Genomic DNA, 26948 nt, shown 5'->3' on the forward strand with positions numbered 1-26948 from the left:
TAATTTTTAAAGACAACACATGCAACACAAAGGATAATTTCCCTCCTGGGATATAATTAACAGTTAATATTAAGAATATGAATATAAAGAGAAGTGAATCTTCGAGAAAATCCTAATGGATTTACTCAATAATATATTTATACTGTCTTTTAAATACTGGACTTTGAATTGCAATCTTATTTTTTATACTACTGACAATAAACTTCACATACATATTTATTTCTCTAATAGTGTCTGGTTTCAATTCATTTCAGCAAATATATATTTAGTATTATGCATTTGCTTAGTTGTTAAAAAAATGTAGAAAGGTGGAAAAACACAAATTCCTGACCCCATGGAGCAATTAGTCTAGTAGTGACATACTAATATTAAGCATATAAATATAATAAAAGCATATAAATATATATAATACATAAATATAAATAAATAATATATATTTAATAAATATATAAAAACATATAATAAATATAATTAAAGCATATAGAAAAAATGGATACAGGGGAGAGAAAGATGGCGGAGGAGTGAAAGGGAGTCACGCTGACCTCCTCCCAAAACCAAACTGGAATTGCAACTAAATAATGGAGTAATCACCTGGAAAGCAGTGGAGCGATAGTGGGAGAGGAGCCTTGGTGCCGCGGACAGTGGATTCTACTCTCACACATCCCAACGGGTGAGAATTGCGGTGGAGGCTCGAGAGGGTGGGCTGGGTGCGCACGGGCACTGGCACCAGAGGGACATTGAAACGGCCAGTTAGCGTCCCCCCCGAGAAGAACGGGGTCTGAATCATAAACAGGAACCTCTAAACTACAGCAGCTAAAGCCGAGAAAATACAGACAAAACGCAACCCCAAAAAGCTTAGGGGTGCTCTCTGCCAGAGACAGGTGGCTGGGGAAGCAAAGAGACATTTAAAGGGCAAACACAAAAGTTGCAGCGGCAGCCACCCTCCTTGATCGCTGGGTAGAGGCGGCAGCAGGGTGGGCTGGTGCCTGGGAAAAGACTGGTGAGGAAAACTTTGTGAAGAGAACTGACACAGCGGCCGGTGGAGCCCGGGTGATAACGCACTTCCCACTCTGCAGCTACCATCTCGCTCAGGCACAAGGGAATCAATTAACCTGCCTTTTGTGCGCTCCGCACACAGCTTGTACCCGTGTGAGCTACGGGACTGAATGCAGACTGGCCCGGAGAGCCTTGAGGAGAGACTGGAGACAGTGGCGTTGGGGAAAGAACGGGAGGAGGAACGGGGAGTCCCGACTCCCTCCCCGTTCGGTAGTCTCCATTGTGGGCTGGAAAGGCGCGACCCTAAAGAGGCAGAGGAGGGGCGCGCATGACCCAGACTGCCTGCGATTGAAACACAGTCCGCACAGGGGTTGGATCCTTGGCTGAAGGGGTCACAGAACTGCCCAGAGGCCCCTGAGGGGAGACTAGAAACAGAGGCATTGGGGAAAGAACGGGAGGAGGAAAGGGGAGTCCCGACTCCTTCTCCTTGCCATAGTCTCCATTGCGCGGGAAGAGGCAACACCCCCAAAGAGCCAAAAGCTGAAAAGCAAACATAGACACCCCCAAAACACCCAGAGCAGGCGCGCACACTTGCTCCGAGTGACCCGCGAGGGTTGGCGAGCGTGTGTGTGACCCACGCGGGCTGGCGAACGCTTGCACCTGCCGGCAAGGCCTCACACAGACTGGCACCCATACGGCCTGCGAGGGAGTGCACAGAAGGGCAAGGGCGGGCGTAAATTAACCTACCCGCCGCAATTGCGGAACGGCCCACAAAATAAGTAGAGCTGCTCAGAGTCCCTGGAGGAGAGACCAGAGACAGGATAAACCAGAGAGTCCTAGAGCTGACTTCCTCCCATTTCCGTAGTCCCCATCTGGCGAGGGCAAGCAACGCACCCAAAGAGCCAAAAGCGGGGAAAACACACAATAGAAGACCCTAAACTGACCAGTGCCGCGAAGCTCGCGCGCCAGGGAGGCCAGATGAGTACGGGAGGTCGCGAATAAGCCCCCTGGTCTGGGGCAAGCACATGCGAGCCCAGGCAGGTGGGGGACCCTGCGTGAGAGCGCAGTGAGATCCCAAAAAATATCTCATCCCTGACCGAAGGGGTCACAGAGCTGCTCCAAGCAGGAGTCAGACACAGGCATTAGACTCCTTAAAGGCTCAAACAAACAACCCAAGGCCCCATAGGGTCAACAACTGACATCATCAGAGGCAAGCCCAGAAAGAAAAGTAAAGGACAAAAATACTTAACAGACTCTCACAAAAATGGGAAGAAAAAGAAGTTCCCCTCCAATGAGTGGAAAAGGGGACTCCCCACAGAGAGAGCTCAATGAAATAGAGGCAAGGGAACTCTCAGATATGGAATTCAAAACAGTGGTTCTAAGGAAGCTCAATGAGGTCAGCCAGCTCAAAGAGAACTATGAGAAACTGCAGAGAAACTATCAGGATCTTACAGCAAACTGTATCAGCCTGGAAAAGGACATAGAAACTATCAAGAAGACACAAGAGGATATGAAGAATACCATTTCTGAATTGAAGAACACAGTAGAAGGAATCCAAAGCAGGCTGGATGAAGCTGAGGATCGAATCACTGAGATGGAGGACAAGGTAGAAAAAAGCTCCCAGAAAGAACAAGAAATGGAAAAACGGCTCAAAAAGAATGAAGAAGCATTTAGGGAAATGCAGGACAACCTGAAACGCAATAATATCCGTATAATAGGGATACCAGAAGAAGAAGAGGAGCAAGGAATAGAGAACCTCCTCGAAAAAGTAATGATGGAAAATTTCCCTAATTTGAGGAGAGAAAGGCTCTCATGGATCCAGGAGGCACAGAGGACCCCACTCAAGAGGTACCCAAGGAGGTCCACTCCAACACACATCATCATTAAAATGGCAAATGTCAAAGACAAAGAGAGAATCCTCAAGGCAGCAAGGGAGAAGGAGAAAGGAACATACAAGGGGGCCCTGATACGCCTAGGAGCTGACTTCTCAACAGAAACACTACAAGCCAGAAGGGAATGGCAACAAATATTCCAAGCCATGAAAAGCAAGGGCCTACAGCCAAGGCTGCTCTACCCAGCTAGGCTCTCCATTAAAATAGAAGGAGAAATACGGAGTTTCCCAGACAAAAGAAAGCTAAAAGAATACATCTCTACCAAACCAGCACTCCAAGATATGCTAAGGGGACTGGTTTAAGCAGATGAAGGAAAAGAATGAGACAGAGAGGAACACAAGTACAAAGAGAAAAGATAGTAAGTTTCTATCAGTAATATCTCACAATGTGAATGGACTAAATGCCCCAATCAAAAGACACAGGGTAGCTGAATGGATAAGAAAACATGACCCACACATATGCTGCCTACGAGAGACCCACCTCAGAGCAAAAGACCTACACAGATTGAAAGTAAAGGGATGGAAAATAATATTCCAAGCAAATGGACATGAGAAAAAGGCTGGCGTTGCCATACTTGTATCAGACAAAGTAGATTTCAAAACAAAGGCCATAAAGAGAGACCCAGAGGGGCACTTTATAATACTTCAAGGAAGAATCTATCAAGAAGACATCAACATTGTAAACTTATATGCTCCCAATAGAGGAGCCCCCAAGTATATAAGGAAATTGTTGGATGACTTCAAAAAAGATATAGACAGCAACACACTGATAGTAGGGGATTTCAACACCCCACTGTCAAAAATGGACAGATCTTCCAAACAAAACATTAATAAACATATCGTGGCACTGAATGACACACTGAATCCAAGAGACTTAACTGACATATATAGAACCTTACATCCCAATGAAGAAAAATACACACTCTTTTCAAATGCTCATGGCTGTTTTTCAAAGATAGACCACATGATAGGACACAAAGCAAGCCTCAGCAAATTCAGGAAAATTGAAATAATACCAAACTTTTTCTCAGACCACAAGGCCTTGAAACTCGAAATCAACCTCAAAGAGAAACTTCAAAAACTTGCAAATTCATGGAGACTGAACAGTACACTATTAAACAATGAATCGGTGAATAATGAGATAAGAGAAGAAATCACAAAATTTCTGGAAACAAATGAAAAGGAACAGACAACAGTCCAAAACCTATGGGACACAGCAAAGGCGGTCCTGAGAGGGAAGTTCATAGCAATACAGGCTTACCTTAAAAAGATAGAAACATTTCAAGTAAAAGACCTAACACTACAACTTCAAGAACTGGAGAAACAACAACAAATAAATCCCAGAGCAAGTAGAAGGAAGGAAATAGTCAAAATTACAGCAGAACTGAATAACATAGAGACAAAAAGAACAAATCAGAGGATCAACCAATCCAGAAGCTGGTTCTTTGAAAAGATTAATAAAATTGACAAGCCATTAAGCAGACTCATCAAGAAAAAAAGGGAGGGGACCCAAATAAATAATATCAGAAATGAAAGAGGAGAAATAACCACTGATACCACAGAAATACAAAGGATCGTCAGAAACTATTATGAACAATTATATGCCAAGAAATTTGAAAATCTGGATGAAATGGACAAATTTTTAGAAAAGTATAATCTTCCAACACTGAAGGAGGAAGAAACAGAAAGCTTGAACAGACCGAGAACAGCTGGGGAAATTGAAGCAGTCATCAAGAAACTCCCAGCACACAAAAGCCCAGGGCCAGACGGTTTCCCAGGAGAATTTTACAAAACATTTAAGGAAGAGCTAACCCCTGTCCTTCTCAGACTATTCCAAAAAATCCAAGAGGAGGGAAGACTCCCAGACTCCTTCTATGAGGCCAGCATCACCCTGCTCCCAAAACCAGATCAAGACCCTACCAAGAAAGAAAACTACAGGCCAATTTCGCTGATGAACATAGATGCTAAAATCCTCCACAAAATATTGGCAAACCGCATCCAGCAATACATTCAAAAGATTATCCACCACGATCAAGTGGGATTCATCCCAGGGATGCAGGGATGGTTCAATATACGCAAATCAGTAAACGTGATACACCACATCAATAAAAGAAAAGACAAAAACCACATGATCATCTCGATAGATGCAGAAAAAGCATTTGACAAGGTACAGCACCCATTTATGATCAAAACACTCAGCAAAATGGGAATAAATGGGGCATTCCTCAACGTAATAAAGGCCATATATGAAAAACCTACAGCCAATATCATACTCAACGGGCAAAAACTGAAAGCTTTCCCACTAAGATCGGGGAACACGACAAGGATGTCCGCTCTCACCGCTTCTTTTCAACATCGTACTGGAAGTCCTAGCCACAGCGGTCAGACAAGAGAAAGAGATAAAAGGCATCCAAATAGGAAAGGAGGAAGTAAAACTATTATTGTTTGCAGATGACATGATAGTGTACGTAGAGAACCCTGTAGACTCTACCAAAACACTCCTCAACCTAATAAGTGAATTTGGCAAAACAGCGGGATACAAAGTCAACATTCAGAAATCAAAGGCGTTTTTGTACACCAGCAATGCAATAGAAGAAGAAGAAATCAGGAAAAATAAACCATTCGATATAGCACGAAAAAAGATAAAGTACCTAGGGATAAATTTAACCAAAGACACAAAAGACCTGTATGCAGAAAACTATACAATATTGAAAAAAGAAATTAAGGAAGACACAAATAAATGGAAGCATATATCGTGCTCATGGACTGGAAGAATTAATATCCTCAAAATGTCCATACTACCCAAAGTAATTTATAGATTCAACGGAATCCCTATTAAGATACCAATGACATATTTCACAGAAATAGAACAGACATTTCAGAAATTTATATGGAACCATAAACGACCCCGAATAGCCGCAGCAATTTTGAGAAAGAAACACAAAGTAGGAGGGATCACAATACCGGACATCAAACTCTACTACAAAGCCACCATACTCAAAACAATCTGGTACTGGCACAAGAACAGACCCATAGACCAGTGGAACAGGATAGAAAGCCCAGAAATAAGCCCAGGTCTCTATGGGCATCTAATATTCGACAAAGGGGGCAGAAGCATAAAATGGAGCAGTAACAGCCTCTTCAACAAATGGTGTTGGGAGAGCTGGACGGCTACATGAAAAAAATTGAAATTGGATCATCAGCTGACACCATACACAAAAATAAACTCAAGATGGATAAAAGACTTAAATATAAGTCGCAACACCATCAAAGTCCTCGAGGAGAACATTGGCAGGAAACTCTCAGATATCCCACGCAGCAATTTTTTCACCGATATGTCTCCTAAAGCAAGGGACATAAAGGAAAGAACAAACAAGTGGGACCTCATCAAAATAAGAAGCTTCTGCACGGCGAAAGAAAACATCAGCAAAATGAAAAGGGAGCCAACCATTTGGGAAAATATATTTGCTAATGATACATCAGATAGAGGTTTGATCTCCAAGATATATAAAGAACTCACTCGACTCTACTCCAAGAAGACAAACGATCCAATCAAAAAATGGGCAAAGGACCTGGGCAGATGCTTTTCTAAGGAGGAGATACAGAGGGCCCAGAGGCATTTGAAAGGATGCTCTGCATCACTAGCCATCAGAGAAATGCAGATCAAAACCACCATGAGGTACCACCTCACACCGGTCAGAATGGCCATCATAAACAGATCCACAAACAACAGGTGCTGGCGAGGCTGTGGAGAAAAGGGAACCCTAGTCCACTGTTGGTGGGAATGCAGACTGGTGCAGCCACTATGGAAAGCAGTGTGGAATTTCCTCAGAAAGCTGAAAATGGAACTGCCTTTTGATCCAGAGATTCCCCTGCTGGGATTATACCCTGAGAACACCAAAACGCCAATACAAAAGAACCTATGCACCCCAATGTTCATAGCAGCACAATTTACAATAGCCAAGTGTTGGAAGCAACCTAAATGCCCATTAGTAGATGACTGGATCAAAAAATGATGGTACATATACACAATGGAATACTACGCAGCAGAAAGAAAAAAGAAGTACTAAACTTTGCGACAGCATGGATGGAACTGGAGAGCATCATGCTAAGCGAAATAAGCCAGGGGGCGAAAGACAAATACCATATGATCTCACCTATAAGCGGAACCTAACCAACAATGCAAAGATGCAAGGAAAATATGACCAGCAACACTGAAAGGAAAAGAAATCAACAGAGACAAGAGGGAAGCGGGGGCAGGGAAAGGGAAGGGAAGGGGAAAGTCAAGGAACATATAGCAAGGACTCATGGACAAAACCAAAGGGGAAGAGCTGAGGGAGGGAAGGTGGGAGGGGGCAAGGGAAAGAGGTGGGGGGGGGAGGCAGAGACAAATATATTTAAAAAGTAAATAAATTTAAAAAAAAATGTTATATACAAAAAAATAAAAAAATAAAAAATAAAAAAATAAATATAATTAAAGCATATAAATATATAATAAAATTTATATATATAAAATAATAATAATATATTATATTTATAATATTATTTTTATATTATTATATAAAAATAATAAAATTTATATATAAAATATATAATAAATATAAATATAATAAAGCATATAAATATATATAATAAAATTTATATATATAAAAAATTAAAAGGTTCAGATCAGATTTACTGAGATGTTATTTGGAAAGAGGTTTTGAAAGATGATTATCACACATGAGCACAAGAAAAAAATGCATGTGTGTGTGTAGGTGTGTAATGTTTTAACATTGAAATACATCCTCTCTGGGGGAAGAAAAGAGCAAGTAAATTGTAAAATGAGAGAAAGATGACAATTTAATAGCATGACAATGAGTCCTACTCCTCAATGGAAATGTGCTAGGCATAGATGGTGGAAATAAATAAGCTCTTCCTCACTTTGTTTCTCTTCCTTTTCTGACTGGATCTACTATAAAATTCTATTTTGTTTATGTATACTTTATTTCATGCTAAACACTATTTTCCTAACAATGTAATTATAAGTACAAATTTTCATCAGAAATATATACACAGAACTATGCATATTGAGTTTTACAGATGGTTTACAATGGTAAATTCAAACATATGCAGTTTGAAGTATATTTATTGAATTTAACCCACAAATAAAATGTAATTCCTATGTAAATGTATAAAGATGGGAAAGAGTCGAACTTGTTCCAGAAGCAATAATGAGACAGTTTGGGGACACAGTTAAAAAAAAGTTGATTACTAATTCAAGAAGTACTTTTAAATTTTATAGATAATGGAGAACCATTGGAAGATTTTGAGAACGTATAAATTCAGGTTACAGCATATGAAGTAAGAGGAAGCCAAAATTGTGTGTAGGATGGATTGAGGAAAATAATTGTCAGAGAAAAATAGGAAGCCACACCATGGTCTGAGTAAAAAATAATACAGGTTTAAATTTAGGCCATGATATGTGAGTAGAAAGAATGAAATGAGTGATGTTAGATAAATTGCAGAGCTGACATTAGTAGAACCCGGAAAATGATTATAAGTTAGATGTGTCAAAAGGTACTTTCTGCTTTAAATCCACATTTTTAGTGAATCAAAGATGTTTTTAACAAAAATAAAAATGAACCCTGGCTGGTGTGGCTCAGTAGATTGAGTGCGACCAAAGGGTTGCTGGTTCGATTCCCAGTTGGGGCATGTCACCTGGGTTGTGGGCTAGGTCCTGAGTAGGCAGCATGCGAGAGGCAACCATACATTGATGTTTCTCTCCATCTCTTTTTCCCTCCCTTCCCCTCTCTCTAAAAATAAATAAATAAAATCTTTTTTAAAAATGAGGAAGACTGTCTGGCTTTGGGAAGAAAGAATATTTAGCATAGCATTGGAAAATGTAGGTTTGAAACATGGGGCAATTTTTAGTGATAGATATTTGGGAGACATTACCTAGAGGTTGATAGTTGAAACTTTAGGAACAGAAAAGATAGTTAAAAATACCTTGCAGAAAGGTGAGAAGGAGGAAAACAAAGAAACTAAGAGAAAACGTATGTAATACCTAACACATATTATGTGTTCAACAAATATTTTTAAATAAAAGGAAGAAGCAAAGGAAAGAAGGCAAAGGGACATAAAAATTTTAAAATAAATCTAAATGGTAAGTGGATAAAGAAGACAGAGTGATCTAAGAAATCATAAGAAAAGATTTCTGTACTAGCAATGAATTTTCTGAAAAAAGAAATTAGCCCCATTTACAATAGCATCAAATCAATAAAATACATAGGAATAAATTTAATCAATGAAATGAAGGATCTCTACTTTGAAAACTATAAGACATTGATAAAAGAAATCAAAGAAGACATAAATAAACAGAAAGGTATTCCACGTTCATGGAGTAGAAGAATTGATACTGTTAAATTGTCAATACCATCCAAAGCCACCTATAGACTCAATGAAACCTCTATAAAGATTTCAATAGCATATTTTACAGAAATAGAAAAAAAGACTCCTAAAATGTATCTGGAATGACAAAAACAAAAATCAAAAAGCAAACAAACAAACACACATGGAATTAGCCCAAAAAATGTTGAGAAAGAAGAATAAAGCAGAAGGCACCAAACTTCCTGATCAAGTTTTACATTAAAGTTGTTGTAATTAAAACAATATGGTACTGACAAAAAAAAAAAAAAAAACATGTCAGTACACCAATGGAACAGAATTGAGAGCTCTGAAATAAACTCAAGCATATGGGGTCAACAAATAGTTGACTAGGGACCCAAAAATACTCAATGCAAAAAAGACATTTTCATCAATAAATGATTCTGTGAAAATTGAATATTTACATGTAAAGAATAAAACTTGAAATTTATCTTTCACCATGCAAAGAAATGAAAAACTCAAAATGTATTAAAGACTTTAGTGTAAGACCGGTAGCCATGAAACTCCTAGAAGAAAACATAGGAAAAAAGCTCCTTGACATGAGTCTTTGTAATGATTCCAAAGCATAAGCAACAAAATAAAAAATAACAAGTGAGCCTACATCAAATAAAAAAGCTTTTACACAGCAAAAGAGATTATCCACAAAGTGAAAACACAACCTATGAAAAAATATTTGCAAGATATATATTTGATAAGGGGTTAACATCCAAAATATATAAAGACTGCATAGAAATCAATAGTAAAAATACACAAATAAAAATAAACAACTAAAAGGGGGAACAAAGGACCTGAACAGATTTTTCCAAAGAAGATGTACAAATAGATAACAGGTACATGAAAAGATGCTCAACATCAATAGTCATTGGGGTATACAAACTAAAATCACCATGAGATATCACATCACACCTGTTATATTGGCCATCATCAAAAAGATAAGGTATAACAAATGCTTGTGAGGATATGGAGAAAAGGAAACCTTTGCACACTGTTACGGGGATTGTAAATTTGGTACAGTCATTATGGAAAACAGTATGGGAGTCCCTCAAACAAATGAAAATAGAAATGTCACCTGATTTAGCAATTTCACCCCTGGGAATATATCCAAAGAAAATGAAAACACTAACTTGAAAAGATATCTATAACCCTATGTTCATAGCAGAATTATTTACAATAGGCAAGGCATGGAAACAACCTAAGTGTCCATCGATGGGTAAACCCAGAATATTTGCTATATATCAGGGGTCCCCAACCTCCCTCCTCTCTGTCCGCAGACCTTGCATTACTGCCTGAGCTCCACCTCCTGTCACCCTCTTACCCGCCGCACCTATCACCCCCATCCACGGAAAAAGTCTTTTCCATGAAACTGGTCCCTAGTGCCAAAAAAGCTGGGGACCACTGGTGTATATAACATAAAATATTATCCAGCCAAAAAATTAGGAAATCCTAATATCTGAAACAACATGAATGAATGTTGAAGGCATTATGCTAACTAAATGAAGTATGTCTGACAGAAAAACAAAATCTCACTTATCTATGGAATTAAAAAAATCCCACAAAACTCATATAAAAGAGATAAGATTTGTGGTTACCAGGTAGGGAGAAGAGGAATTGGAGGAAGCTGGTCAAAATGTACAAATTTCCAGTTATAGGATCATAACGACTGGAGTTAAACCACTGTATGATACATAGGGATGTTTAGAGAGTAGGTCCTAAAAGTCCTCATCACAAGGATATATATTTTCTTTTCTTTTTTTATTTTATCTGTATGAGATGATAGGTAGTTACTAAACCTATTTTAATCATTTCACAATATATGTGATTCAAGCTCATGCTGTGTACCTTAAACTCATAGAGTGATGTGCAGATTTATTACTCAATAAAACTGGGGAAAAAAAGAAAAGATTTTAAGCAGAGGACATGGGTTCCAGAGTAAAGAGTCAGAGTATAGTATTTGTCATCTAAAATATTATTCATTAAGCATGTACTGCATTATAAGCATTTTTTATACTTTATATTGGTTGTTACCATCATCTATAATTTATAAATCAAGAAATTGAAACTTAGGCTCAATAATTTATAACCCACATAATTACTGAATGGCAGAGCAGGACTCAAGAACGAGAAAAGTATGGAATCAAATTATTCCCGTTGGCCACTGAAACAGCAGTTTCCATCAAAGGTAGGGGATGGATGTTAGATTACAAACGGTAAAGAAATGAATGAGAGATGATAAAGGCATTTGGTTCACTATACATGGTGATTTAATGAAGGAAAGAAGAAATAGAGGGAAAGGTAATAAATTTTTTAATATTATTTTTAGTTATTGGACTGGCTATATTTATAGAGCAAAAGAAAATATAGTGTGGAGAATGAAACTGAAGACATAAGCAAGACAGGTAACTAAGGTCCCACAGGAAGTAGAAGTTCACAGGATCGACACCTGTAGAGAGCCCTCTGAGCAAAGTGGAGGGAGTATTCTTCTTTAACAGAATTGAAAGGGAGAAGAATAAACATGCAGGAAAGGGTTCAAAACTGCCACTGGGAGGAATCAAAAGATAAATATACAAGGCTCATAAGAACAATATACAAAGTATTCTATTATCTTTACAACACATTGGCAATGGAGACCTCACCACATTTGTCAGAAATAAGTAAAAGTATTCCATAGGGTTGGTTACAGGAAGGAAAAAAAAAACAGTGCTGTTTAGAAATTCTTCATACATAATTCATCATATAATTCTAACAAAAACATTATTCCATTGTAGGATATTTTTAGTTCTAATTATCCAGATTGATTTTTAATAATTATGAAAGTCACCATTTTACTTTGTATTTACTGATATAATAGGGAAAGGAAAACAAAACAACCTAAACACAGAAAAGAAGAATACTTTTCTATTCACAGAAGCTCACAGTCCATTTTCATTACCCAGAGGATCAGAACAGAACATGAGATGTTTATGAAACCACTGTCAGAGTTAAATCCCCAAGTGTGTCAGTTAGTTTTGTTACATTCTTTTGCTAAAGACCACATCATTCTTAACTCTTAATCCTACCCCGAGACCAGACTTCAGACTTGATGATTTATATTGCTTTTTCCAGTGGAATTTAGAGGGAAAGGTGCATGGGCTCTGTAACCATCAATCACCACTCTTGGAAAGACAGGCAATCAAAAGAGGAGACTGGATAAGTATGACCTTCTCACTCCTTTTCTCTCAATAGCCTTTCCCTGTATTCAGATATGAACACAAACAATAGTTTCTAATGATTCTTTCTAGAAATACTTTTACTATAGAAAATAATATACTTTTATTTTCTATTTATTTAAAAAAATATTACATATGATGCTGACTAAATTGTTCCTTTACTTTTCCCTCAATGCTTAATTACAGAAAAATGTTCATGTCAGTATACTGTAGTGATTTCTATTCTTTAAAATTACTGCAGGTTACTTTATTTATGAATATACTATGCATATTTGCAAAAAAAATTGAGTCTCACTATGGTTTTTACTTTCTCTTATGGGTGGGATTGATTTTCTTTTGTCAAGTTTTTGTATTTCTTTTTCTGTGAACTTTGCCCACTTTTATATGGGTCATTTGTCTTAAAAAATTATACAAAAATTTATTGTCTTAGGGCATCTACTATTGGTAATCTGTGTTGCAAATATTTCTCCCAGTTTATTCTGTATTAGCTCTCTATAACCTATATTATTGAACTCTCCAGTTTTAGATTATTCTTCGGTTTAAAGAGGGTACTTTTTTCATGGTGAGTTAGTCTTTGACTATACAGCTGGATTTCCTTGCATTTTATCTGGAATTATGGTAGCAATGGTCATAAGAGAGATTTTCTGTTACATTTGTGTGCATGGGAGGTGCTGACTTTTGGGGTTGTGAAACCGGTATTACAAATATGTTGTTTAAAAGGATAATTTAAAATCTTTTATTACTTTTAGATGCTCTAGAAGAGATAAAATGGAATGGTAACAATGTTTCTTAAGTAGCTGGTAGAATTTTTCAACTGAATTTGAAACTTGTTGTGGAATGGCTAAAGGGGATAGATTGTATGCATTTTTTTCTATTTTCATAAAATAAATTGCCCATTTTTTTCTTCCAGAGTTTTTTTGAAATTTATATTTCTAAGTACATGATTTTTATTGATAAAGGATTTTAAGTTCATTTCTATGATGCCTCATAGTTTGATTTTTAGAATTTCTTCAGCACTTGTGATTGTTTTCCTATTCTCATTTTACGTATTGTACTTTCAATTTTTTTTTAATTAGGTAAGTTAATGCATTAGCAATTTTAGTTATTCTTTCAAAAACTTATTTCTGGAACTTTCAATTTCTGTGATTTTTCTTTCTATTTTATGCATGTATTTGTTTTCTTGCTAACATTGTTACAGAGGTCCCCCATTCCTCTTCCCTTTTCCCTCCTCCACCAGCCTCTTCTTGGCCTTCACCATGTTGTCTATGTCAATGAGCTTTACATATATACATATATCTTCTTTGGTTATTTTCTTCTCCTCTAGGAGAAGGTTATTATGTTCTCCTCTAGGACTTTTATGCTGTCGCAACTTATATTTAAGCCTTTTTTCTATCTAAAATTTATTTTTGTATATGGTGTAAGTTCGTGGTCGAGTTTCATTTTTTTGCACGTAGCTGTCCCTATCTCCCAACACCATTTGTTGAAGAGGCTATTTTTACTCCAATTTATGCTTCTGCCTCCTTTGTCAGATATTAATTGACCATAGAGACATGGGTTTATTTCTGGGCTTTCTATTCTGTTCCATTGGTCTATGTATCTGTTCTTATTCCAGTACTAGCATCTACCAATACATTACAAAAAACATTTTTTAAGTAATATCGTTGCTGCTTACTTGTGTGCCTAGAGAGATGGGAGAAACTCTGGCTGATTTAGAGACTCAATATAATTTTTAGGCTGAAGTGAAAGCTACGAAACCTATAAAAATGAGTGAGTACACACACAAGATCGGAGAGAAAATTGAATATTTCTAACCAAGGTGAGATTGCAAACAAAAATTGTAAAATACATGAAGAAAACTATCTCTAGTAAAACCAGCCATTGCCCTGGTCAGGTAGCTCGGTTGGTTAGAGCTTCATCCCAATACACCAAGGTTGCAGGTTCAATCTCCCATCAGAATACATACAAAAAGCAACCAATGTTTTGTTTCTCTCTCTTTCTTTCATTCTCTCCCTTCATCTACACCTTTTCCTCTAAAAATAAAAAAAGCCATCAAAATTAATCATTCTAAAAATAGTTTATACAAGATTAAATGAAAATAAGATGTGTCTTTAAAAAAAAGAGTTAAAATAAGTATGCTTTGGATCCTCAGAGAGAAAACTATTGAAAATAATATCCCTAAAATGAACAAGAAGAAAGATACATAGATAGATAGGATATTGATATAAAAATATAGAGATACATAGATAGATAAGATATTGATATAAAAATATAGAGATAGATGACAACAGAATACTTGTAAAAGGAAAAGATGGAGATTAGACATATTAGATTTGAGGATTAAATTAATCAATTTGAAATTTTAAATAAATGTTAGACTGGACTCCGAGAAAGTGATTTATAAAGTAATAATATTTAGTTCACCTAGAAAGAATCAGAAGGGATAGAAAAATTAAAAGAGCAGTCAAAATACTGGTTAGAAGGTTAGAAAATACACTTTTAAAAATTCCATGGTAGGATAGAGATACTAATAGGAAAAAAACAAATTTTTCTTTGAATTGAAGAACTTGCTTCCTCATAAAAAAGTAAATTCAGACTTAAACCTCTCTAAATCATTTTGAAATTGCAGAAAATCAGATGTTGAAATTACCAGACAGAAAAACACAGAAGAAGAAGGTATTAAGAAATTCCAAAAGGTAATGGAGTAATTAAACGCTAAAGCAAAAACACTATCATCCTAGTATTATATACCTTGCTCAAATATTATTCCAGATAATTTAGACATGTAAACTATAAGGCATTTTTCCACATAACCTCTCTAAGAAAAATACTAGAGCAATAAGAAAATAAGACCTTATGAGAGAGATTACTTTAGGAACAAGAATAAAACATCAATGAAACTAAGAAAAACACATTTTAATGATAAAAATGCAATCATCAATAGAGGATTTTCAATCTTAAATATTTTACATTAAATAACATACTATCAAATTTTATACAACAAGAATTACAAAAAGCACAATGAGAAAGCATTATTAGGGACAAAAATTTTATTCGTTCATTTTAGCCCAACAGTTTTCAACTGGTATGTCGCGGAGCACTGGTGCAGTGCAAAAATTTTTAATACATGCAATACCTGACTCTTTAGTCAGGGCTGCTGACCTCTTTTCTCTTAGTCTGTTAAGTATAAAAAATGACAATAGCCTTCCAGGGTGTATGAATCAAAATTTTACTTATTTTTTGTCAAATTGTCAAAAAATGTAATATATTTTTTGGTGTGTCATAGAATTTTAATAAACAGACTATGTGTTCTATGAGATGAAAAAGGTTGAAATTGCTGTGTTAGCCCATGAAAAATTAAGTGGAAGAAAAATTTTAAAAGGCTGTATGAAGTCTAAATTATTAATGTTTAAGTCAAACCAATAAAGACATAAGTATTCTTGGAAGGGCAAAATTCTTCTTTTAGCAAACTCATGAAATATTTTTAAATGATCATGTGTTGTCACAGTCAGCTTTAATAAATTTCAAGAAGTATAATAGAAATAATAAATGCTAAACTCCTAGGTCATAATACAATAAATCTAGTAATTATGAAGAGTAAATAGTAATAAAATAAAGCACTCTATTTTTATTCTACTAGTTTGCCATCTTTATTTAGAAGAATTAAAAGAAAAAAATAGTAATATTAAAAATGTTTTGTCCAAAATTATATGTAATTAAAATTCAATTTATAAAATTTTAAGAAATTTAAACATACTCTCAAATAATTTTATGCATGTAGCATATTTTTAGTATTATTAAAGGCTAAAAATTGCTCTAAGAACTGCAATATCTATATTTATATTAAGAAATTTTAAACATTAAAATATATTATTTAAGAATATATAACAAGGACAAATACCATTGATTTTTCTTGATCTTTACTATATTTCTTAACTGCTTTGCAACCAGATTGAGGCCAAGTAACTAGTTCTAGCCAATGGGCTGTGAATAAAATTGACTATTTCACTTCCATGCCAACTCAGCTAAGCTCTCGTGAGTATTCTTCTGATTTTTTTTTCTCCTTGCCCAGTGAAGTTTTAAACTACAGGTCTAGAGGGCATATGTACAAGGTGGAGAAGGCTACTTGACTTTATAAAATTGTATGTGAATAAGCAATGAAGTTTAATTTAGTTAAGCTACCAGATTTCAAGGTTTGTTATGGCAGCATGGCTTATCCTAATTAATGCTCCATATAACAAGTTAGAAAATAACAAACCAAACCAAAGGAAAACAGAAACACAGACAGAAAAGAAAGAAAAATCAGAGAGGGGATTGGTGGGGAACATAGGTGGGAAACTCTCAGATATTCCACGCAGCATATTTTCACCAGTATGTCCCCTAAAGCAGGGTGACATAAAGGAAAGAATAAACAAATGGGACTTCATCAAAGTAAGAAGCTTCTGCATGGCTAAAGAAAACATCAGCAAAATGAAAAAGGAGCCAACTGTGTGGGAAAATATATTTGCCAATGATACTTTGGACTAGTGTTTGATCTCCAAAATATATAAAGAACTAACACAACTCCACTGCAGGAAGATAAACACTCCAATTAAAAAATGGTCAAAGGACCTGAACAGACACTTCTCCAAGGAGGACACACACTGAGCCCAGAAGCATAGGAAAGGATGCTCAGCATCACTAGCCATCAGGGAGATGCAAATTAAAACCACAATGAGATTCTACTTCACACTAGTCAGAATGGCCATCATGAACAAATCAACAAACAACAAGGGCTGGCATTGCTGTGGAGAAAAGGGAACCCTAGTCCACTGTTGGTGGGAATGCTGGCTGGTGCAGCCACTGTGGAAAACAGTCTGGAATTTCCTCAGAAAGCTAAAAATGGAACTGCCTTTTGACCCAGCAATTCCACTGCTAGGAATATACCCTAAGAATCCCAAAACACCAATTCAAAAGAACCTATGCACCCCAATGTTCATAGTAGCCCAATTTACAATAGCCAAGTGCTGGAGAAACCTAAGTGCCCATCAATAAATGAGTGGATCAAAACCCTATGGTACATTTACACAATGGAATACTATGCAGCAGAAAGAAAGAAAGAGCTACTAGCCTTTGAGACAGCATGGATGGAACTGGAGAGCATTATGCTAAGCGAAATAAGCCAGAGGGTGAAAGGCAAATGATACATGATCTCACTTATGAGTGGACCCTTATCAATGAGACAAGCAAAAAAATATAACCAGCAACATTGAAAGAAAAAACAAACTGATAGTAACAAGAGGGAAGGAGGGAGGTGGGTAACACAGAGAAAAAGAGGAAGGGTCAAGTTGAGGAACATGTATAAAGGACCCATGGACAAAGCCAAAGTGGGGAAGGAATGAGGGTGGGAGGTGGGGTCAGCGGGGCAGGGGAAAGTGATGGTGGAAAAATGGAGACAAATGTATTTAAACAATAAAAAGTATATATTGAAAAAAAAGATTGATAGCTGAATGTATTTTACCAGTTGGATCGTACACATTAAAATTTGAGGTTGATATAAAATATTGCTCACCATATTAAAAGCACTTAAAGAAAAAAAAATGTTTTGTTTTCTTTTATTCTCCTTTCGAAAACAAAGGATTCCCATTCTGTTTTCTGATTTCCAGAGATGAGCCTGGCTCCAGTCCCCAGGATTTTTTGGGACAGGTTTTTGTGCCTTTAACCAACAGATCTGAACATCTATTCATTTCTACTGGCCTTCATATTCGACCCAAACAGTCATCCAGATTCAACGTAGCTCACCATTTTGCATTCTGTTTTATATCTGTTAATCAGAGATATATTTTGTTTATTAATAAGGCTGCACATCTCTCATTTTTTCTTGTTATATTTTATTATGACTTGTATGTGTTTTTAGCAGTGGAGACTGGAAGTTAAAGAGTGAATTTAAAATTCCATCTTCATATGAATTTTCCCCCTGAATCTTCTTAATGGCATTGAAGTGGTTTATTGTGTGAATGAAATGTAATTATTGAGTAGTTCCCCTATTGATGGGCAATGCATTATTTCCAGTTTTATGTTAGTAAAAAATGCATTAAAAATCTTTTTTCATATCTTTTTATACATTCCTGCTTGTCTTTAAATGAATTTCTATACATGGGCAGGATGGGTCAAATTTAAATCCCTATCAACAGCTATAAAATTATTTACCCCATAACCGTTCTGTCAATATGTAGTACTTAAGGCTGTTTTTCATTTTCCAATCTGAATAATGGCATTTCTGAATTTTTTTCCAGGAGGGGTGGCCTTGAGATTTTTTCTCCTGATTCACCAACTGTAATATAACTGCAATCTGTTTCTCTGGAGTGTGAGAGACTGGATGTAGGAAAATATAATTCTTGAGCAAAGATATGTTCTTTGAGAGTAGAAACTGTTAAATGATAATGATTGTATTGTGCTTTACCTTAATTTAGTTCTCATTTACTTCTTCATAAAAATAAAGAAACACTAATGTGTGTATATTTTAACACTAATAAGATGGCAAGTTATGTATAAAAGAAAAGCTACTTTAACCATCAAATACAAGTTGATTACATTGAAAACTTCTAAATGCTCAAGTTAACATTTAGAAATCTTGGAAAGTAAATAGGAACTCTGATTCAACTTCTTCAGTAGATTAAAGGTCTTTAGTCTTTTAGCTTGTAAAAGTGAGAATTTAATTATGGCAAAATTTTAAATATCAAAGAGATTATAGACGTGCATATATTTTTAATCCAATGCTTCATTTGCAGTTCATTTTAATATCTGTTATACTCATAAAGGTCTAACATTAATATGCATACTAAATGTAAATTATGAATCCTTTGATACACCATGGTTTACTACACTGAAACTGCAGATCAAAGTAGAAGCAGATGGTTTACATGATGATGTTTACAAACATCTGATGTTTTAGTAACAGCATTATTAAATGGAGAATCTAAATCCTAAATTCTCTCCAAACCCAATTTTCCGAAGATAGTATATGGAATCAAAACATACCATTCGCAAAATATGTCACTTTAGCAGAAAAACTATGCTAATTTATGCTTCAAGTAAGAAGCCTCCCCAAAGCTTCCCATACCTGACTAAAAGCTTAAACTTCTGAAAAATGCAGAGTGCTGTAAATTTCTTTCCCAGTGAAGTTTTATAGCCAAGAAGAAGATGGAAATTCAAGTGCTGAGATGAGTGTACATAAACTTTATTAACCAGTCCTTATCTCGTATGTTTTATTATATATTTACCTTCCCACAATGCCATCCCTAGAAACTCAAAGTCATTTTCCTTTGTGTTGTCACTTCTCTACAAATTTACTCTTCTTTGCTAAATTACTAAGTAAGTGCAAGTTCTATCTACCCTTTGGAGCTATTCATCACTGAGTTCTCCCACTTATAAGCATGATGCATATGTTAATAAAATTCTGGGGGGTTTTTCTTGTTAAACTATCTTTTGTGAGTCTAATTTACAGAGCCCCAGCCAATGAATCTAAGACGAGTAGAAGAAAAAGTATGTATTCTCCCTACTTCATCAGCCATCCTCTTCACATTTCAGATTTATTTTTTTAAGTTGTGTCATATTCAGAGGAATCTATTGCATGAATTCATTGGAAAATATCTACACACATATATAAAATAAATTATAAGCACTTGAAAATTTCTATTAACTTTAATTAACCTTGTTATTTATTTTTTATGTTTTTCCTGCATATTGTCTGTTATAGAATGGTCACACCAGTTTTTATTAACATATAGCTTTTAATACTTACTTTGTTATGAAGTTATTTAAAAATTTTTTTTAAAGATTTTTGCTTTTAAAAATATTTTATTTATTTATTTTATACAGAGGAGAAGGGAAGGAGAAAGAGAGGGAAAGAAAACATCAATGTATGGTTGCCTTTCACACAACCCCCACTGGGGACTCGGTCCACCACCCAGGCATGTGCCCTGACTGGGAATTGAACCAGCGACCCTTGGTTTGCAGGCCAATGTTCAATCCACTGAGCCACACCAGCCAGGGATGATTTCTTCATGAAGAAATTTCTACCTGGTTTTATATTTTACCTCTAAATGTGTTAAATATTGATATCATATTCAGTTAGTTTTAGTTCAGTATTTTCCATATTAATTCATATTTTGCTTTACTATAGTCTTGCCAATGCCTTATATAGTATTAAAACTTTTATCTGATACATTGCAACATTAGCCCAACCAAGCAAATGCCAGAAGCAACAAGAGGAAAAAGCATGCACTATATATGCTTGGAATAATATTAACCTGAGTCAAATAATTGGCTCATCAACATTAGAATTAGTTTATTAAATAAAAACATACTTATTTAGTCAGATGTGCATTAATTTAATGTTATTCATCTATTTTCAATACATGTTCCAAAAGATAATTTCTAAACTTAAAGTCAAATTCTTCTAAGTAATAAACCTAAACTAAGACTCTTCATTTAACAACTGAAAGGAGTCACGAAATTGTGAAAAATAGTGTTGGAAAAATATCCACTTTGGAAACACATCTTACTCACTATGAATGAGTCTCAGGAATATTTATTAGTCTATGTCCATGTTAACATATTATTTCTTTCTTTATCTGAGTCTTCATTGTAATCAGAAGATATGTTTAAGAAAAGGAACACTTAGCATAATGTTCTTCATTATACTAAGCGAAATAAGCTAGTCAGAGAAAGACAAATACCATATGATTTCACTCACACGTGGAATCTAATGAACAAAATAAACTGACAAGCAAAATAGAAACGGACTCATAGGTAGAGAGTACGCTGACAGCTCTGTGGGGAGGGTATGGAGGGTGGAGGGATCAAGGAAAGAAGCCAAAGAAGTCAAGGACAGGACAACAGTGTGGTGATTGCAAGTGGGTGGGTGCGGTGGGGAGGAGGTGGAAGATGGTATAAGTGGGATAAATGGTAATAGAAAAAAATATGATAAAATAAACTATTAAAAAAGGAAGGAAACGATTCATTTTTCTAACTTTAAATGCCCATGGACCATGTGGTTTCCTGAGTGTTTGCTTTATCACAGCTGTGATAACTTTTGTTTTACCTTTTGCTTCAAATACTTAATAGGGAGTAAAATAAACTACTACGAGTTTATAATTAAGTAACTCGAAAGCAATTGAGTTAAAAAGCAATTTAATTTCACATTAAAAAAATTTTCAGAGATTTTTCACAAATAATCCTGAAATGTATAAAAAGTATTGCCATGAGTTATTTTGATGATATTAACTATTTCACTAATTATACCACAATAGTTCATTGTAATCCATTTTTCTCAACTCATCACATGTGGTATAGAGAGGGAAGTAAGTTAGTTTATCATGTCAGGTAAAATCTATTGCTTTAAGAAATAAAATGGAGAAGTCATAATAATAGAATACCTTCATAAAACAAAGAAATGAAAGCCTTAGCAACTCTTTCAAAACAAATCAAAGGTTCAAAAGATAGTTATCACCTTCATCCTAATGGAATCCAGAAACAGCACAATACCATTTAGAAAACTAGTTGAAAATAAATGTATATAATTTTGTCTTTCCTTTCTTGTCATCTGCATTAAATTTTATGGTGAGAATTTATTAAGGAAAGAGGAAGATTGTCCATGGGTTTAGCTGTGGTTTTCTTACTGGACCTTGAGATTCTGGACTCTGAATCTAGATTGCCTCGTTTAAAATCCCAACTATGCCATGCTGTTTCTGAGAATGAGCAAGGTAAAACTTCTTTTGACTTTTTCAACTCGAGAAAGTTATATCTTCTCTGGGCCTCAGTTTTCTCATTGTGAATTGGCATAATGAAATAAGTTCATGCAGAGAACATTCTTAGAGCTGTGATGGACAAAAGATGTTAGCGATTGTTGTTACACACAGAATGTGAGCACACCTCTTAGAAGAAATACAAGGATATGTTTTACAAAGGTGAGAAATGGATTGAGAATGGGCTGGAAGGATGCCACATCCAAGAAACCCAAGGTAAATGCTGAACCTAGCACACTGCTTACCTGTACTCAAACAGGAAAACTTGGTTTTGTGATCACACAATCGCAAGGTACCACTGCAGCCTTTTTCATCACTTCCATCTTCACAGTCTTTTTCCCCATCACAACGCCACAGATCAGGAATACAATTTCCATCTGGATGGCACTGAAATTCATTTCCGTTACAACCAGCGGGAGAACGAATCTCTTAAATAGAAATGAGAGAAAGAGAGGTAGAGGGGAGAGGACAGGAGAAAAATTATAATTTTACCTAATAATGTTTTCTTTCTTTTGCCATTATTGTGATGGTAAAGAGAATATACATTTACTTTCTATATCATACTTTTTTTATTTTTATTAAACAGTTGTTTAATAGTTACAATATGCTCTAGTGTTTTCAGATTTATTTTAGAATTATTAATGATTAGAGAAAATAATGTTTCTTGTTTCTCACAGAAATTCTCAAAATGCCACATACATTAGGAAAAAGGTTAAAAGCAAGAATGATAATGTGTAAATATTGTTCTGATTTTAATTAATCTCTTAAAAATGAGACCTTTGAAGGGCTTTTCTTTTTGACACATAAAAGAGGATTCATATTCTATTCTAAATATGACTTTGGTTCATCTTTTGACACTTCTCAAGGTAATTTCTTTTGAACTCTTATGAGGTACCTAAATAAATAATAAGTATGTTCTGGCTAATAAGATCTTTAAAGAGTAACATCCAAAAATTTGAAAAACAAACAGAAATGGCCTCAATAAACACAATTTTTTTTAGGATATAAGTTTTCATATCCAAAATGACACCAGACACATAAGATTTTAATGAAGCACTATACATTGAAAGTCAATTTATCAATTAATAATTTATATAGTACCCAGATAACTCCATTTCTCAAAACATGGTGTCTAAAAATATAGGTTAAAATATTCAGGTAAGCATAAGCTATTGAGAATAAGGATAATAAAAATGCTGGATATATAAATGTTTCATAGTACAATGAAATACTTTTATTATAACTAAGTTATATTAAGTAATATTATGAGATATAGTAACCAGCATCTTTAAATTCTGTTGTAAAATAAAGATTTTAGTATATATTTTTATATACCAAAGCTTTACTATAACAAATACAGTTTGGTTCCTAAGTTTGTTTGTTTGTTTTTAATTTAAGGATGTTTAACAAGTATAATATGTCAGTTGATACAATATTATAAAGGTGTTCAAAAATGACTTGACTCTGAACTCTACTTCCCAAGTATTCCTAGAGAGCAATGACAAAATTTAAAAAAAAAGAAAAAAGAAAAAGTATCTTTGCAGAAGCAAGAAAAAGCATGAGTGAATCTGTTGGTAGAAAATATGAGTTCAAATTCACAGAAAACCTGTAGAACTAATTTTCAAAAGTAACTACTATTAAGAACATATAATAATCATACCAGATTTCCAGAGAAGTCACTGAGTTTAGGCTGGCTTTGAAGTACTTTGCAAAACCAGACACTTGTTTTTTTCTACACTCGTAGTCATCCAAATTATTCTGACTTTCGCAGACTCTCGATTAAAACAAAATGAGTCTCTACACACAACTGATAAAGAAGATAGAGTATCTATGCATTTGAAAGATATATGTGGAATGTGATATAGCAATTCCCCACTATATTTAATTTAGTCTCTGGAGAGTGCCTTACTTAACAGTGTGGCTTAACCAGTGCCATGGTAAAACATGTTGGGGCTGATTTTATTTTAAAAAATAGTTATGAGGATGTAAAGTTCAGCATAGAAAATATAGTCAATAATGTTGTAATAACTATGTATGGTCCTAAGTGGGTACTGAAAATATTAGGGAGAACACTTTGTAAAGTATATGATTGTCTAACTACTATGCTATATACCTGAAACTAATATAAAATAACACTGGGTGTAAACTGTAATTTAAAAAAAAAATTTAAAAAAGATATTGCAAGTATCCAAGTCTAGGATCTTTTAAAAGGTTACTTGAAAATTCTATGTGATTTCAGTGTTCAGTAAAAAGAAAGGAGAAAATTCAAATGAAGTCCCAAGACCCATTCAGCTTTGTGAGTAATTCTATGGTGAAGAAGCCAACTCTTATGCAGCAATCAATGGTCTTTGGTTCTTTTTCTTAATATTTAACCTTCCTTGAAAACAAAATGAAGCAAACCTTAACTCAGCTGAATTTTATAACCTGTAGTATGAGCTCAACCAACAACATATAAAGTTATAATTCAGGTATTTCTCACTCAGCAATCTCAAACAAAGAGCAATGGGAATAGAGTCTATTGATTTTTTTTCCTACCATTTCTAAAATGAGAGAGAAGACTGGCAGCTTCCATATTGAATCTGTCCCTTAATATATTCAATTTGGCAACTAAACTCTTAACCTTTAAAAATATGAAAATTTTCTTTAAAGATCTAGATATCCCAGTTCCTTGAAAAGTAAGAAGTTTCTTAGGCTACCATCCTTGCAAAGTAACAACACAACACACTTCACGTAGGACTAGGCTAAACTGTATTAACAGCTCCCTGTTATAATGATACTCATTATCATTAAAAGGATACTCATTTCTCTTGCTTTTTTCCCCTTACGTGGGTAGTAGGGCAACTGCTCACTACATTTTTTTTTAATATCGATTTCTGGAAAGCTGTGGAATATTTTTAATTCACTCTTGCTTTAATAATGATACTAATATTACTCTCTTGTAAAAATTAGTTTATCTTCATGATGAGTCATTTTTATGGATATTTGTGAATAGTTCTCAAACTCATCATGTTTCTCTCTTTGCAATTATTTCTGAGATGGGTTAAAATTCTATTTACATTTTGTTACCTTTGGTTTTGTTTGGTTTACCTATCTGTGATTCAAGGTGAATTTACTCAGTTTTTTTCTTTTTAAGCTACCCATGTCTAAACCTCTATTTCATAGTGGGGGTAGCACAACAATGCAATTGCAATAGCTTTAAAATGAGGGTATAGTCTGAGGAAGGAAATACAATATATCATTAAAAACATTCCAATCTAAATGGTAATACAATTCTCCTCTTTGTAATGCTCACACAAGTCATTATTTGTATACCTTCTCTTCTTGGTTATATTATTCTTCCCAACCTGGATTGACTTCCTATTTATGCTTCATCTACTAATACCCATAATTTTTTAAAGACTTACTTTATTTAAAAAAATTATCTAGGATTAAGTTTTGTATTCCAATGTCTGTATATTTAAGAAATTCATAGGTAAGTTTTAAGGATTTATAAAATATAAAAACTATACATGGTATTTTGTGTTGATTCACATGTCTTCTTCCTGTGGAAGGGATTCAGAGCTTTTCCTTGATTTCTATGGTAGACTCCAAGAGAAATGCCAAGACAAATTTCAAACTTCTCTCTTTGTCACCATTCCATACACCTTGCATCCAATTTTGCATATGTTGCAAATTAATTATATTCGATTGGATTAAAACCCAGTGAAAAGGGATCACCCATCTGTTTCTGTTGAGTTTTATTATTTTTAAAAATAAATAAACAAAACTGCTTATTGAAATCATCCTATTTCACAGAAACAGAAATCACAAAACAATTTTTTTTTATAAATGTCCAAATAGCCTTTTAAAAATATTTTTTACTTCCAGCCAAGATTGAAGTGTAGGCAGATACACTTTGTTCCCTCGCACAACCAAAAGGACAACACATTTAAAAACAAAAAACAACCAGAACTTCCAGAAGATTGAACTGTATTGAAGTCTGACAACCAAGGAGTTAAAGAAACATTCATCTAGACTGGTAGGAGAGGTGGAGACGGGCAGGTGGGAAGAGAGGATGCACAGCAAATTGGTGGACACAGCAAGCAAGGCAGCAGCTGTAATGCCACACTTGCATGAAGAGAAACTGGAAGGAACAAGTGAGGAGCAAGACAGACCATGCAGCCCAGTGTTCTAGCAGGGGGGAAAAAAGCCTTAAAACCTATGGCTGTAAAAACCAATGGGGGTTGAGGTGGTGGGAGAAACTCCCAGCCTCACAGCAGAGTTCATTGGAGAGACCCCCGGGTTCCCAGAATGTACACAATGTACACCCAGAGGGAATTGGCACCAGAAAGGCCCAATTTGCTGTGGGTAGCAAGGGAAATGACTGAAAGCTGGCTGAGAGCTGAGCAAGGAGCACTGTGCTTTTGGGAAAGGCCCAGCCAGGTTTCAGGAGCTGTAACCCTGCCAACAGGCTGGAGGGCCCCAAGGCTGGAAATAATCAGGAGGCCTTGGAGAAACAGGCTGCTGAGGCGACTTGACCTGTTCCCCCAAGCAGGGATGTAGCCCCTGCCCCTCTGCTTTGCCTTGGGATGGTCCCTGCCAAGGATGGGTAAGACCTCTCAGGAGAGGGGCAACCTAAGACAGGCCTGGGCCAATAAAGGCAGC

General features: G+C 35.4%; 1 protein-coding gene across 1 annotated transcript in view; it reads right to left on the minus strand.

The window, feature by feature from the left end:
* The window catches only part of LRP1B (LDL receptor related protein 1B), a 1772547-nt gene that overhangs the window by 632019 nt on the left and 1113580 nt on the right, over positions 1-26948 (minus strand). Inside the window, exon 21 of the mRNA XM_054562474.1 lies at positions 22550-22732. Within this exon, the coding sequence (XP_054418449.1) occupies positions 22550-22732 (183 nt within the window). The remainder of the gene's footprint in view (positions 1-22549; positions 22733-26948) is intronic.

This window comes from Pteronotus mesoamericanus, unplaced genomic scaffold, assembly GCF_021234165.1.
Source record: "Pteronotus mesoamericanus isolate MK-2021 breed Mesoamerican mustached bat unplaced genomic scaffold, CSHL_Meso_final scaffold_651, whole genome shotgun sequence".
Lineage (NCBI taxonomy): Eukaryota > Metazoa > Chordata > Mammalia > Chiroptera > Mormoopidae > Pteronotus > Pteronotus mesoamericanus.